Source organism: Hesperophylax consimilis, chromosome 10 (assembly GCF_061612785.1).
Source record: "Hesperophylax consimilis isolate HC1 chromosome 10, BYU_Hcon_1.0, whole genome shotgun sequence".
Taxonomy (NCBI): Eukaryota; Metazoa; Arthropoda; class Insecta; order Trichoptera; family Limnephilidae; genus Hesperophylax; species Hesperophylax consimilis.
The window spans coordinates 18,918,360-18,935,814 of NC_142845.1; the positions used below are offsets into that span (position 1 = coordinate 18,918,360).

Consider the following 17,455-nt stretch of genomic DNA (forward strand, 5'->3'; position numbering starts at 1 on the left):
TCTTAGACATCCTCTTTCCCTTAAATTTCAACCCTCCGGCATTTCGCAAATGGGTATGACAGAGTTGCAAGGCCTTCGTGGTCCAGGGGTAAGTCTCTCGACTAGCAATTCGGAGATTGGCGTGCGCAAGTAAACTTTATTTGATTAATTCGTGTTTCTCACAATTTACTGATTAAAAATAATTTGTAGTATATTTGCGGCACGTTCCAAAGTGGAATATACTCTCAGTATCGCCCTGGTGTAAAACCACCGTTCAGAATTGTAACGTTGCTTGAAATGGATTTGGCCGTGTTTGATGACCAGATCTGAATAGCCAGGTACTTCCCAACCTTCATCTTTGTCCATCTCCTTCCCCTCCCCCGCTACGTAGAGTAGTTGGGGCTATTGTGCGGTTTCACATAAAAAATAAATAAAACTGGTTTCGGGCAGTTTGAAATCTTTTTAAATAATATTTGTATTTTTTTATCTGCTTTAGAAAAAGGTAAACATATTTATACAATAAGATACGAAATCGTAATATCCGGAAGACATAAACAATGACAGAACAAATCAATAGCAAGTGAGATAAAAATGAACCACTAACAGGACTCAAATGACCCTGGCTGTGAAACACTGACCTTAAATATTAAAAGAGAACTACGTAGTACGTTATGATGTAAACTATTGTAAACGTAAACAAGACGAAGACTAAAGACCGTAACAAAAGGGGGCCAAAACATAGACCAAACAACCATCGGACTTTACACCCAATTTGATCCCGAAGAACAAATTAGGTTAGCAAGAACTCGATTGGACCGAGACACAAATAAACGGTTGGTGTCAACATTCTTATCGATTCAATAACCGTTATTCATAAAAAGCGACAAGGCAATAATCTACTTATATCTACTTAACGAATTGATTCACGGAAATTTGAACATGAATGTTCGGATTACTTACACGAATCAAGGAAGCGATAAGTCGAGAGAATGGACTGGTGGATGCGACAATCAATTTTAAATTATGCATAATATGACCAAATATATTTGTTTGAGGAAAAATTACGATATTCTTAGAAAATTAGAATAAAATGTTTTTTGATCAGGCTGTAAAATAAAAAAAGTTTTTACTCAGAATTATCTTTTGAAGTTGAGCTCATAATAAGCACATTAACAATTCTGTAAAAAAAATAAAAAATTGAAAAATGTAAATTGATCAATGGATTAATTCGCAAAAGGTACTTATGTAATTTTATGTTTTTTCTAAAAGATCATAGATATTTGCGAGTCGTAAAAGAACTATGCTAAGGGTATTTATTACCAATTTAATCAATTTATTACATTTCTTGGCGTGAAAAGTAACTTTAAAACTATTTGCACTCGTAGTTTTCATTAAACATTTATTAATTGTCGATTACAATTCGTGAGCTTCGTGTACGTACTTACTGATTTAATTTTTTCTATTCATATCTGCAAAAAAACTATTCCTGATTTATAATTTTTTTCTTCATCTCTCCGCACACTTTCTTCCTATTTAGTATTTTTTTATTATTACTCAACCACTCAAGTGATTTTCGGCAAATTACGCCAAGTTTGCAAAACGTCTTGAGTGATCGCACGCTATAATATGCCATTTTTGAGAATTAGCGCATTTAGGATTTCTTTTATAAATTCTCAAAAGGGTGACCGGGTATCTCATCAAAATGACAATTCAACACACCTACAAAAGTGATATAAAGTCATGAAAAGTGATGAAACAAAAAATAGGTTAAATAGGTTACATAGGTAACTATTAAACCTAGTTTTTGTTTCATCACTTTTAATGACCATCACTTTTTAAAGTTAAGTTGAATTCTCATTTTGATGAAATATCATGGAACCCCTAAAAAGATAGGAAACGGTAAAATATAGATGAATTCATTGGCTGTATAGCACTATAATCAGTTTATTTGTCTCCCTATTAAAATTCAGAGGTATGATTTTTTTAAATTAGGCCGAGAAATTTCCAACTTCAATCGCTGAACTCGTATTCCAGTTATTGACGCGAGCACTATTCTAAGCTTTAGACTTGTAAGTTTTTTCGTAAATTTACGACTTCTAGCCAATGGGCATATTGCATTTTGAAAATCCAATATGCCCATTGGCTAGAAGTCGTAAATTTACGAAAAAACTTACAAGTCTAAAGCTAGCCTAGGGATCAAGAACAATAATTTCATCCCAGACTAATTACAAAGACATTTTAAGGACATACGTAATATGTACATATTAACTTCCTATACTTTAATATTTAGTACCTTGTAGTAAAATGTACTGTTAATGACCAATAACTTTGTATACTTTAATATTTAGTACCTTGTAGTGAAATGTACTGTTAATGACCAAATAAAAATAAAATAATAAATGACTTATTTCGAATTATACCAGAGAACCGAAGTACGTTATGAATTATAATCACAGCTGTACATTATATCAATGATGTGCACTGAAAAAATTGTTCTGTTTTCAAGAATACAAAAGATTTTAAGGCATTTTTAATACTAAAACTGAAAAAAAGGGTAATCTTTTTTCATAAAGGGTCATAAGTAGATTCTGAAATTCCGATAACAACCCTGATGGTCGTGAGGTATAGAAAACATACTATTTATTATAGGGAGGATAAAAGTAGACCGAATGCAACAGAATTATATACGTAATTGGGAAAAACTCGAATGAGAAGATTGTCAGGACGATGTATATATAATGATTTAGATTAATAAAGGTAAGTTTATATGAATTGAATACATAGAGCGGATGGATGGCGAACGGAGATATCGAGAAGAAACTGAGAATCTATGCGAAGACATTTCATGAAGCGATGGAGTGGGTGGCAAAATAGAAATGTATGGTATCCCGTCCCCTCCGCGTGAGAATTAGCTATTTTAAATTGGAATTTAAAACACGTGCAAATAAAATATGACGATATAAGAATAGCAACCAAAAAACAGAGAATAGCGTATATCGTCACAACAGGCCACTGAAAGACAGTAGTAGAACCTGACCAAGGACGTAATTTCTTTAAATTAGAGGGCATGGTGCCATATTATAATGCATGTGAGCTGTTATGAGAACCAAGATCTATTGTAGTACAGTTACGCTGTACCTACGTACCCCATACGTAGCGATACATCCTACACACAAAGTTGCTAGAGGGTTAGTTGATATATCATTACCTGGGAGGTATTTCCGGAATGTTACAGCGGAAAACCGTCGAACTCTTCGCTAGGAAATCCTTGACTACGGAAATAAATTCAAAGTACGTAAACCTCTCGGTGAATATTTCAATGTCTGCCCGGTAAACTGTCTGTGGATGGTCTTGACGGGGTTTTTTACACGCATTCGTGGCGTGGCCAATGGTTATAGCGAGCCCTTCGACGCAGGCATTGTACAAATAATTGTACACACGCGAGCAAGTTGGCCTTTAAGCTAGAGGTTTCGACTTAAATAGTCGTCAAAGTCAGACGATGGAATGGCAGACAATCATTACTTTTACATCCAAGTCATTATACCTGTTTAATGAACATTTGTGAGGAATACCTGAAGAAAATTAAAGGTCAATCATAGCTTCAAAGAAGGAAAACATTACATGTGATATAAAAACTACTCTTAAACGATGGACTTTAGCAATATGAAATGTGCTTAGCTTTTTCTGTACGGAAGTTCTATGTCAATGCAACTGTGTTTAGGGGGAAAGGTGATTTCCATTGCGAGCTGCGTGGCTTTGAAATATCAATTTAATTATAAAACAACGGATTAATATGCTATAATGTTTGTTCAAAATTTTCAATCATTCTATAGAAAATATATTTCGAACAATGAGCATAAATCTAATGAACTTTAACACAGATTTTTTCTTAAGCTGGCGGAAAAATTCCAACTCACCGACTAATAAACAAATTTGTAGATAATTTAAGACTGACATTCGGATTTCGTAGTCCGATTCTAGGATTCCCAGTATTTATTGATAATCGAAATAGTTTTCCAGTGAAGATGCTAATTTTGTATATGACGAAACAACTGTTATAACAAATGTTATCTCTGAGGCATTCAAAAACTATGATCGAATCAGTTAGTTGGCTAAAAATAACGCTTTGAAACTCATAATTGAAATACTAAGTATTAAATTCAATAAATAATGCGACCTTATTGGTGCGATATTTCAAGGCAATAAATAAAGTCAGCGAATGAATCTACATGTAGTCAAATATTTGTGTTGTCTGGACATCTGTCACTATGTCGAAATTTATAGCGGAAAAGTTTTAGAATCGTTTTACCTCGGAAAATTAACACATTTTATTAATCAAAGAGTAGGTACACGTAAAAGAAACTTCATTTGTTTCAACCTAAAATACTGCAAAGAGTCGTGTTATTGTTAGTGACGAAAACAAGTGCGTCGGATAACGTGGTTGTATCACCAAGCAATTAATAATTATTTAGTTCGTATTCGTTACAGTTACTACGCGGAGCCTTGAAAAATGTTCCAATTTGATTGCACATTGTTATAATTATTATTATGTTCCCTGTTTGACCGTGCACAAGTTATTCCACAAGGACCTCGCATTGGCCCTAATTTATTAACAAGATTTGCTCCTTCAAAATTACATAGCAATTTATTATTGACTTAAAAATTAATCATCGAATATTATCATTATGGTAATCAAACAAAAGAATAATAATCTTACCTGGATTTCATGTTCGTGGAATAGTTCTTCGGCATCACTTTCGACATCTGAGAACGTATTCAGATATCTCTTGGCCGGCAGCAGGTTCTCAGTGGGTTCCTAAATAATAATAAAAACACAGAACATTAAATCAATGAAGACATCCAGCACAGATCAAAATGAAGTTCAACGTATGTAATCGATAAAGCATTCATTTAAATAAAGCAACCTCGTGAAACTGAATTGCTTCAGAGGGTATCGAATTTTGTTTACTCAAGAAATGCATGTAATCTTTGAAGTGTCATAATATCACGTCATGTGGATATTATTTGTTGTAAATGATACGTAGTAAAGGTATCGTTAACGTTGGTGTCTCATTTTTCGCTAACAAAAGCCTGTCACGGAAAATGTCACTATTAAACCGCAAACGATCTTCCATTATTTCCCTGAAGACGATAGTAGTATACACATCGGCGGATTTTATAGAAATACATACACTGCGATGTCAATAAAAAAAAACCTTTAATATGCATGAAATACAGCTTGAATTTACAATAATTTCGTTACACTTGTGCGCAACGTTTCCGTTTATTGAGTTTTCTTTAGTCGTGGAGATCGTTTCATAACCCGTCGCAAACAGTAGGAAATTTGCATCAAAAATCCATAAACCAACAAGAATTAGCATGAAACTACCCAGGGAGGTAATGGGTTGAGTATATCGACCTAAAAGTCCTATAATTAAGTTTTATAAGCACAACATTTTTACTTCAAACTCTTTGCATTGCCTTGAATAAACCAATCGTCCCGCGACAAATTTAAAAACGTATTCTATACACGATTGCAAAATAATCTAGGTCATCGAATGGCCGTCAGAAATGCCGTAAAAAGTGGCATATAATTATTTGATGTTCAATTCAGAATTGCATTCCAAAACATAATAAGTGGGTACCGAATTAAAAAAAATTAATCGGATCAGGTACCAGTTCGCAAATTGTATTGGGCAACATATCAAGCAGAAAATAATTATACAGAAACTATGTGTAGGTAACAACTTTCAAATAAAATAATAAAACCTGTATAAGGCCCTAAACACGAGAAAGAGAGGTTAAAATAAAATACAATACTTAAAAACCAAACAATTGGTAAAAGATAAAATTCGATTTTAATTAATTCTCGAATAAAATATCCTAAGCCAACGCTTGACTTTCTTCACAGACATTCTCTTTTCAGCGACAGCAACAAGAGAGAATTCTTCCGTTAATTATTTCGTTTTGCAAAGAGACATTCTATCAACCAATAAAATGTAAGCAGCAAGCTCCGTCCAGGACTGGTGAAAATATGTACACGAGTACCACTTACACGAAAAAAACTGGTTTCGTTTTTATAACATCGCAACACAGCATCGCGGGGAAATAACCACTCTTTCAGATGCTGAAAATTTGATAAAGATTCATCTAATTTCTGTACTATATTCTGCTTGATTCACATTCATACCTATATAGAATTCTGTTATACCGATTCTTAACATAACCCGACTTAAATATTTGATTCAATGACGTATCATGTCTACTACCATTTACTTGCCTGTCATTATATTTTCTATCATTTCTTTCTCAGCATCATTTTCTTAATCTTCTTCATTGGACTTAAATCGGTCTTGCATTTTTATTGGATCCCACATACGTAATACAGTCGTACATTTCCAGTCATCTGTTGTCCTTCCTTTGCCTACTGTAATTAAGGTGGGTACCAGAACTTCATTGTTGACTCCTAGTTTCGCTTGTTTTGTCAACTTTTTATTGGCGACTACTGCATTCATTCCATCATTAATTGAATGTTCTACATTCACCATTCTTTCAATGTCCTTTTCAGTATTTCGGGAACATTTAGTAGTTATTTCTCAAATGCGCGTCCATTGCATTGCAATTTCGTCGACTCTTTCAAATACCATGAATATGGACTAAACCCATCGTCCCGCTGGCTCAGTATCGGTATCGAATCGATGAAAGTCTGCGCAGAAAGGTAAAGTTCACGCAGAGCGTTTTTACGCCGGCATTACCAACCATAAGAACAACTCTATAAATAAAGCCGACCGGTATGACGAAAGTGTCCGACAAAACATCAAATCCCAAACAAATCCTCCGGAAGAATTAAACAAAATAAATCCATTTTCCGCAAAACTAACAACTAACACAATTAATGAATTAAATAAATAAATAAAATAATAACTACCCTTATAATCATTTGTCCCATCATTATAAAGGAGCTAGAGCTTGTCAACCAAGCTAATCACTCTATTTTCCATTCTATCATAGTCGAGTACGGTTTATTCGGTACCGATAGCGAGTCAGTGGACGACGGGCTTATATTCACGCACTAGCCACGAGACTGTAGATCTTCCATACTATTAGATAGTACCGCATCATCAACACCCAAAAGGCCATACTTACAAATTTCTCATGTTCGCAACTATGCCCACGTCTTCCACGGGAGATTAACCACGGAGATATTACACAGCCTTGCTTAGCACCCCACCAAAATACCACTGCATAATCTAATCAACAGCCACAGGCAACTACAGATTTGTCGACTCAAAAAGACGCCAGGTAGACCAGAGCTGATCATTATATGTATAATTTAGTTCTCACCTGTGCGCTCTGGAAGGTCTGCAGCATGTCAGCCTCCATGTGGCTGGGCAGGGGTTCCCAAGCGTGACGAGCTCGGGCCATTTCCCACATCCTCTGCAGACCTGGCATGGTCACCTCTTCTCCGGGCAGTTCAATACTGGGGCTGGCGGCGGCAAGCATCCTGACTATACTGAAAACATACTCAAATTAGATGCCATTCTTCCAAATTATATTTATCTTAGCAGCCTCCATGAATCCTGTCAATGTGGTAACAACTTCAACACACTACTAATAAAAATACGGATACCATTATAACGATTTAGATAGTAGATCATTCAAGCTTCTAGGCTTCGTAATTAGAAATTCGTATTCGTACAACGCACAAACGCTGCGGCTATTATATAACACACAAACACACTAGTCTGTAATGTAAGTGTAATGGAGTCAAATTCAATCGTTTGCGCCCCACACGGAGTGTGCATTGTAAGAGTTCACTAGAAATTTTTAAGATTTTTATTTTTGTGTCTCTACGGATATTACCCCTGGCTATACCTATCTACTTTAGATGGTTACATATCTAATAATGAGATTCTGGATCAAATAAAATCCTGTGTAACAGAGTCAAACTCTCAAGGACGTCACCATAACCTCCTTTATTGTAGAATGAGCCGCACCAATTTGTTCATAAACTCACTCGTGGAAAGCCAAGTAGGTACTTTCTAAATGTACTCGTAATCGATCAAAAGATCGATATGAATTTTATTTCCTACAACGTTCTTACAAGATTTTTGTCGCTGCTAATACATTGTATAAACGATACAATTATAACGACCAGACCCCAATCCGTAATGTTATAAAAAAATTGTATCAATTGAATTAAATAAATAAAAAATGTCGATACTTGAATAGAGTATTTTCACAAACTATAAATACCGTTATAAATGTATAAGGCGATAACATACGTAGTAATGCAAAATCACGTGTTTTTGGTTTGAAAATTTTGTGGCCTAGAAATGTTTCAGATGCTTTAATTAAATACTGCGAGTAGAATACATCTTGGCCTTTGAAATAATCGAGTATTTTTTAGATAAGTCTTTTTATAAGCCCAGAAAAAAACAATGTATAAGGCATGTGAAAACTGCTTTAAAGTTCAAAATCTCCCACTTACGAACCCATTTTCAGTAATGATTTTATTGTATAATGTGGCAAATAAAGTTATTTATAAAATGATCGAAAAAGGCACTTTTTGGCCATATTTTTTTCTTCCATAAATCAAAACAGGCGGATGGTGTTAATTTAAACCTTATCGCCATCTACCTAAGGGTTGTTATTGATAGCGGCTCAATTTAAAATATCACACGACGTAGTGCATCGCCTTAACTAGAAAAATAATATTTTAAGTCGTAAGATAAGGTTTAAGTTGCTTTTCCCTTCAAAGTCTACACCCTATTGCGCTTATCTTTCTTATCATTCGACCTTCATCTACGAGCGCCAACTAAGTTACCAGTTTTTAATCAATTTTAGCGGTTTTATTCAAATCAAACATTACTAATTTGTACATTTCCACTGGTTGACAGTTATAGATGTGTTACGATATAATTTTTAATCTTTATACTAATTATCACACTTCCGAATTCCTTATCTTTATGCCTAGTTTAACCAGTATATTATTGATATAAAACATTGCTTCCTTTTTATGTGAATACGATACACCGTTTTAACTCAATAGAACCAGAATGATTATGGCAAACCCGATATTAGAGAATGTAGTGAGGTGTAATGACCGGTCTGTGCCTGAGTTGGCATCGCGTCTGGGTCCTACCCAGGCGTCGTGAGTTCAATTTGAAACGAGAATGTTAGTCTTTATTTAAAATCAAAACAAATAAGTAAATTAAGGGAAAAGGGAAGAATAAAATAACGATTAATTCTAAACGGAGTTTCATTTCACCATAGCGATACAGAGAGAATCTTCCACTCTTGACAAAAAGAATTGTAAGCTTTTTCAAAAATATTTTTTTATATTACTACTAGCGACGAAGCTTTAAAAAAAGTTGTAGAACGGGTTGTTTTACAGAATTTTAACGATTCATAAGATTTCAGCGTTAATATTCAAGTTCTGTTATTATCCAAGTAGGTACTGTGAAAAAGCCAGCCCACGATGAAATAATAACAGAACTTGAGTAAAACTTTCCACAAACTCATATTTTAACTTTGAAATTTGATGAATTGTTATAATCTGTGAAACAATCCGCCCAAGAATCACAAATTTAAAAAAAATAGTTGGGTTTACCTGATATGTATATGTATTTTATATTACTTATACAGCTACACTTTATAAATATTATAACTGTTGGTTTTCCAAATAAAACAAAAAAATATATAGGTATGTATATTAAACAAAAAAATACTATTAAACATAATTCATTAAAAGGCCAATTTTGGCCTGAAAATAAACATATTCAATAGATAATATTCATATCATGAGCAACCTAATATCAACTTGTTATTGATTAATAATAATGCTTGTAAGTTGTAAGGCGTTTATTATATCTAATCAATGGTATCGATTGTCAAGGGACACCATTATTGACATTCAATTAGCCAAATGGTGTTACTGTGAACCTTATATCAGATGTCCAAAGCAGTTGATTATTTACAGTCAATCATGTTGTCGGTAGTTCCTACATAGCTGTTATTGAAACAGATAATGACCTACAAACGGTACAAAGCCTAAAAGGGCAATTCTAATCGATCAATGTCATGGTTATGAGTCATTTAGTTCCTCGGCGAACTGCGCCTAACTTGGAATTGATTCATTATGCAAAACTGGACCGAGATTGTTGACAGAAATAATTACAAATGCATCGAAGGGCTTCCAAACAAAATAAAAATAACCTTTTCAAATTCAGACAAGCAATAAAGTACTCTATGTACGGATAAATCATTTTAGCACGGGTATACATATATTTTCAACTACGTACACGGTATACATGGGTCTAATTGGACCCGAATTCAATTATGTACCGTAACTAAAAATGCGGTATATTTTACACCAAGTGATAAAATTAACTAAGAATAAGGTCATTCACACAATAAAATACATGTATACAAGAATACACACTTGATATGTTAATTTTTTTTTTAATAAAATCTTTTTAACTCAAAATACCTTTTCTAAACTAAAATTGAGACATCTTGAAACATAAAATAACTTTTTTTATCAAATAAGTACAGACAAAATAACAATTATCCTTTTTGAGATTTTTTTCTCTCTAAATAGTATAAAACAAAGTCAGTATCAGCGTCTGTCTGTTTGTGCGCTTAGTTCTTCGAAACTACGCAACAGATTTTGATGGGGTTTTCACCATTATTTAGAGAATTTATTCCGGAAGGTTTATATACGTTTATAAAACACGTATATTATACTTATAACTAACTAACTAACTAATACTATTTAGAGATTAAATGAAATAATAATATGTCAAAATGTGTAATACCTTTGGCAAGACAAGAAGTTAATTACAACCCGTAACTTTCACGGGAAACAAATTGGTGATTTATTTTTAGGAATAAGGAAGTTGAGTCCATTTTTTTTATTATTTTTTATCAATGTTCGCATTCAAACTTAAATACTGGTATTTTTTTTTTTTTTTTAAAGTTTGTTTTCATAGTTAAATTAATTCTCAAAGTTTAAATTTTATTAAGCCCGCCAAAACGAGCGGAATCCGAGCGGTAACAGGCGGGGTGTAGTGTGACGTCATTAGAACTGTGAAAACCACGTCGCTTAAGCATTATGTATGGAAAAAAATTTAATTCTTCAACAAGGAATTCCAGTAATTTTTTTACCAATGTTAACCGTCTATTATAATTGATGTTATTAAAAAAAAAAAGAAAATTGATTAAGATTTCATAGTTAAATTAATATTTTAAGTTAGAATATTTGCTTTTCACGCCCGATACGGTACTTGTACGGTATCGCCGTCGCTACTTGTTGACGTTCCCCGCGCGAATTCAGGACCACCGCGCAGAAAAGTAAAGACCAAAAGTAAAATAACGGTTTACAGCCCAGTTCACTGTGAGACTTTTCTGAGCGGCCGGCGGCCTGAAGTGTATCACATGCTTTGTGACATGTATAATAATAAAAACATCTAAGTTATGCAATAAACAACATATTATTATAAAGCACTATACGAATATGTATCTTTAGAAATCCATTTCATATAATAATAATAACAAATACGTACATATATTTGACAAACCCAAATAAACCTTTGGCCTATACACCTCTCTCATCTAAATCGACCATCTCTCATGTAATAGAAAGAGATGCACCATAGGTGTTCCGTTGTACGTACAAGTCACGACACATGTGACGACAGAATTCTTTCGACCAATCGTGGAGCGTATACAGTATATTGCTATTGAATGCTTTTTCAAGAACGTTTAACTTATTGTAAGAATAATAATATAGAAATATATTTATATATTTAGAATCGATATTTTTTGATCTACATGAACATATTTTTTATAAGTCAAAATATTTTTCACTCAACTTCCTTATTTAACTAGAGAATAGAAAAGGCGGAAAAGTTCGGGGCGGAAATGAGTTATGAAATTTGCACAGCTTTTTCTACTTCGAATTTCAAGAAAAACATTTTCAGCTTAAGGCGATGCACTACGTAGTAATGCAAAATCATGTGTTTTTGGTTTGAAAATTTGGTCGCCTAGAAATGTTTCAGATGCTTTAATTACATACTGCGAGTAGAATACATCTTGGCCTTTAAAATTAATAATCGAGTATTTTTTAGATAAGTCTTTTTATAAGCCCAGAAAAAATAATGTTTAAAGGCTATGAAAACTGCTTTAAAGTTCAAAATCTCCTACTTACGAACCCATTTTCGATTATGGTTTTATTGTATAATGTGGCGAATTAAGTTATTTATAAAATGATCGAAAAACATTTAAATATTTATGCCTGAACATCCACAAAATAAAATAAAAGACACTTTTTGGCCATGTTTTTTTCTTGCGTAAATCAAAACAGGTGGATGGTGTTAAACGGGAATTTAAGCCTTATCGCCATCTACGTGTGTTATCGATAGCGGCTCGATTCAAAATATTACACGACGTAGTGCATCGCCTTAATGTGTCATGTCTAAAAAGAGTTATGGAACTTTTAAATATAAAGTAAAGATGCGAATGATAAAGTAAGATGTAAATGCGATTAAGTACCTGCCATTATATAATGTTTTTAACGTGAAATCATTTTAATTGCCATTTTCTAAATTGGAACTGATTTTTTCACGAATTCAGGAAATTTTCAAAAGTAATGGCATGTCAGGTGAAGCCGAGAAAAACAATGTGGAAAATTATTTTTTTTTTTATTCACAATAAATAATTTAAATGTTATTAACTATCATAACATATCAGTCAGGTAATTTTAAGTTTTAACCAACTATAAATACTAAGTTAGGTAATTTAATTTAATCAATTATTGTTTTAAAAATAAAAATTATGAGTTTCATTATTACAACATGAAGTTATTGTCGTAAACCGAACAAATAAATTAATTTCATACATAGGGTTGCATTCCTTCCCGATAGATTGGGTCTGTCACCGTTAAGGCCGAGTGTAGTTTTTTATTAATTTAAAATAATGATAATATTATTAAGCAAATCGATAATGATAGTGTTTTCAACAAGTAAAATTTTTTTTATACATTTTTTAAATTAACATAGGCTTAGTAATTATCAAAATCAAATCGAAAATATGACCTTTTTCAGACCGTAATACGTGCGTTTTAAAAAATACTATTAAAGGCTTAATATCGTCAAAAAATACCTGAAGGGGTTTTCTTTAAACGTACGAAAAAAAAAAACTAAAAAATAAATAAAATAGGTTCGTAGTTTAATTTTTTCATAAACACTAATTGTTCTTGTTTTTAAAATGCAGATTATAAAACTTTGGATACGTTTATTTAACAAAACTAAACGATAAATTATTGGTATTATATTTTTCCATTTTTTAAAGTTAATTTAATATTTTTTATACTATAATTTAAGAAAGAAAACTTAGATTTTTAAATTACTTTTAAAGTAGCCCGTCTGGTGGCGCCCATTTGAAAATTTTAATACGGTAGAACATCGAACTAAAAGCTTCTTTTAAATATCCCAACAGATGGCGCTATCATGGTCATGGTTGTAACTTAACCGCCAATTTCGCACGCGTTGTCGTACTTAGATCCTGTTAGTACATCCATATTCTATGAAAATGACTTTATACTTACAGAGGATAGACTGCCTCACGAGTATTTATATTGAAATGGAACTTTCGCAAACGTCAAATCCATGCTAAAAAAATCTTTTGAACTTGATTAAACAAAAATTGTAAATTTAATACATCATTTACTACGTTTCGTGACTTAGCAGGGGTGCCCGGGTTCATGGGGTGAGGTTTGTCTGGGTAATTTTATAAGAGAAATTTTAAACTTTGATGGAATAAAATTTTATTTTAATGTATCTTTTACCATCTCTCCCGACGTAAGTTTCTTGTAATGATTAAGTTGAAACAAAGCGTAATATCCATAATATGTGCCTATTAAAATTGCGGCGATTAGATTGGTGAGAATTAAATATTTTAAATTATGATTACTAAAAAATTATTCTAATTTGTTTATTACTAAACATGGCTAAAGTCATTTCAAGCTACGATTCCAACCAACGATGTTTTAGTATATGTTCGTCAATCAACAGGAGCCATAATGTCTGTACATCAGAGCCCTTGAGAATTATTATCCAATAAATGGTTCCCGGGGCGGCGGTACACATACCCTCCTCCCAAATTGTAATAAACGTCTACTTTCAAATGCAAAACATAATTTAAAACGTACCTAAATCTTGACCTCCGTTATCGAGGGGTAAGGCTCTCGACTAGCAATCCGAAGGTCGCGGGCTCAAATAAATTTTACTAAAATTAATTTGTACTATTTTACAATTAGTGTTTGGTAACCAGATCTGAATAGCCAGGTACTTTCCCACCTTCCTCTACGTCATCTCCTTCGAGGTCCACAATACCTTCAGTCTCACAACAACCCCAATTGGGGATGCCATAGTCTCACTGGCTCCAGACGGGAGCAGTTGGGACTCTGGTGTGGTATTCAAAATTTTTTTTTTAAATGAAAACAATATTGTAAATATTATAATCAGATGCCAATTATATTTCCTACAAATATACATCTAATTTCGAAAAGTTGTATAAAGTGTTTTTAGCACGGCAAAATGGCAAAATTGCAATATTATTGTAACAATAGCAATATTATTATAGTAGACTAATAAAGCGGCCGCTACACTACTCGCTTCGACGCTTCGACGAAGTCCTCGACGAAGTTAGCCGAAGTTCGAAGTGCGTGCCCACACACTCGTGCAACTTCGCGAGTAACTCAGTCCAACCAGTCAGTGATTGGTTTATTTATGCCGTGACGCTTCGAGTCCTTTGACTCGGGCGCATTTACCGACAACAATCGGAAGTCGGGCGAAGCGAAGCGAAGTTGCCCGAAGCGAAGCGAAGTTCGTGCCCACACTATCGTATTCGGTCAACTTCGATCAACTTCGCGAGTAGTGTAGCTGTAGTAGTGTAATTTATAAACACATTGAAACGAAAGGAACGAAGCAACCGCAAGCAGCGTTATGCGTTGTTTGCGGTTCCTTCATTCCTTTCTCAAAGACAAATACATAGCACTATCTTTTTTTATGTCAATACAAATATGGGATGCTAGGAAGAGGAATATGGGAAAATACCTGGCTATACAGATTCGGTCACCTAATACGGCTAAAGCCGTTTCAGGCCACATTCCGATTCTTTTTTTAAAATATATTACTTTGAAAAAGTTTATTTGTATTTATTTTTGTTCCATTTCCATAGTCCTCAATAAGTTTTATACCTGTTCTGAGGTCTACATACTACAAACTGAAACATTCGGTCGGAGCCGCAATGTTTTTTTTTATTTCTGTGGGCCTTAGAACTACAATAATGTTATTTATAACGGTTTTGTTGACCGATGGAGAACGAACACAGGTTCTCTGTTTTTTGACCAGATGTAGGTATATTTTTTACAATGCCGGCCGGCGTAGTCGGTGGTAAGGCTTTGGACTCCCATTCCGAAGGTCGCGGGTTCGAACCCTGTGTACGCAAATAAATTTTATTAGATTGATTTGTGTTATTTCACAATTGATTAATTAAAATAATAAATACTATATATGCGTCACGTTCCAGAGTGGAAGATACTCCCAGTATCGCCTTGGTGTAAGACCACCATTCAGAATTGAAACGTTTCTCCAAATGGCTTTAGCCGTGTTTAGTGACTAGATCTAAATGGCCAGGTACTTCCCCACCTTCCTCTTCCCCATCTCCTTCCCTTACCCACTTACCTTCAGCCAAACAACATACCCCAATTGGGGATGCCATAGTCTCACTGGCTCCAGACCGGAGCAGTTGGGACTCTTGTGAGCTATTCACTATAAAAATACTATGTAAAACCAAATGCCAAAATGTTTTTAATAGAGATATACATAATTAAGAAATTGGCACATACATCATCATACATGTCATAATATGGAGAATCAGGACTAAAGATATATGAAGAAATAATAATAATATAAAATGAAATGTCAGGCTTTCTGTAAAAATATTAAAATACATACAATTAAATTAAATGTTACCTTGTATATATTCGTTTAAATTCTAACGTAGTATAAACTAATTAAATAAATAATACAAAAAAAATAGTGCCATCTGGTAACTGAAATTCATAACTTTTATAACGAAGATTTACATTACCGCCATCTTACTGTTTTCAGGCAAACGTTTTTAAAATAAATTCTAGTTAGAAAAAATATTGTTTTGGAAATGAACAACAGAGTTCGTGTGTGTCGAAAATAGTTGATTTTGTCATGTCTACAATCGGTCTTAACAAGCACTCTTTCCCGACATCCCGAAAAAACCAAAAATGTCGACAAATTAATATTAGAATAAAATCCTTAAAAAATCTCCCAGGGATAATATTTATAAAATCTTCAGGAAAGTTACGTAAAATCAAGATTACGTCCTTTTCCACATATGTCAAATAAAATGGAATAATTTTGAAAGTGCCATGTGGAACATAGAACGACGTAAGCTGTCGCGAAAAAAACAGCTTTCTCATTCTCCCATTGCACTTCAGAACGTGCAGGAAAGGGATGTAAAAAAATCCCTTGAGAGGCGGGAGAATGGAATTTCGTCTTCGCTAGTATTAAAAAACTGGGCGGAGCTGACGCGTAATTTGAAATGTAATTTATGAAAAATCGTTGGTGTGAAGTAAATTTATATTAATTTACCAAACTAAAGTTGATATTAAAAATGAAACCACAAAATTGAGACAACTCAACAAGTTACAAAAAATAAATACAAATTTGACGTTTTAACTTGACACGCTCGCAAAAATGACATTTATTAGCAGAGATTCGTAATATTTTCTTCATATTACTATGAAATAGGGTATTACAGATACAAAAGATGTATAAAGTGCATGTTATTCTTACCTGTTAATTCAAAACGGTAGAAAAAAATATATTTAAAGGTTATGCCGAAAGCAATAGCTAATTTATATATCCGGCGTTTTATTTTGTTAAATTTATCAGTGGTATATAATTTATTTCGAGAAACAACACAAACTTATTCAGAAATAATAAACAATCTCACAGATACTTTGAATTATAATTTCGAAAACGTATTTGAAAAGCGGAGCTGGCTGTTTGTTAAAGACCCTCCACAGAAAAACTAACACTGATTCGAATTCGCCCATGTGCTCTGTTTTATCAACGAGACAAATACACCGGATAAAATCACAGTAAGTATTTAGCAATAGCAAAAGAAACAGATTCAAACTACAAACAAAATCATAGATAATGAAACAGCGTGATACTTTTTTACTCAGTGTGCATTCCGGTAGTCGTTACTAGTTTCGTGAAGACCACACACATTTACATGGATGCGAAGCTTCGCCCATTGGACGATAGAAGTTTTGTGTCTCTTTCTATCCAAATGGAAAAGTTTGCAGTAAGACAGAGATACTCCGCGAACCTAACTTCGCTAATGCATATTTGGTCATTGAATGGCC

The 17,455-nt window shown here is 33.5% G+C and overlaps 1 protein-coding gene across 2 annotated transcripts in view; it reads right to left on the reverse strand.

Moving 5' to 3' along the window:
- LOC149420419 (uncharacterized) overlaps nucleotides 1-17,110 on the reverse strand; it is a 42,481-nt gene extending 25,371 nt beyond the window's left edge. Inside the window, exons 1-3 of one of the 2 annotated variants that reach the window (XM_089636700.1) lie at nucleotides 16,878-17,110; nucleotides 7,324-7,487; nucleotides 4,697-4,795 (exon numbers count right to left, since the gene is read on the reverse strand). In XM_089636700.1, coding sequence (XP_089492826.1) covers nucleotides 4,697-4,795; nucleotides 7,324-7,482 — 258 coding nt within the window. In that variant the 5' untranslated portion in view covers nucleotides 7,483-7,487; nucleotides 16,878-17,110. Of the gene's footprint in view, nucleotides 1-4,696; nucleotides 4,796-7,323; nucleotides 7,493-16,877 lie in introns of both variants that reach the window. The other variant, XM_089636699.1, reaches the window with a different exon arrangement.
- Between the last annotated feature and the right edge of the window lie 345 nt (nucleotides 17,111-17,455).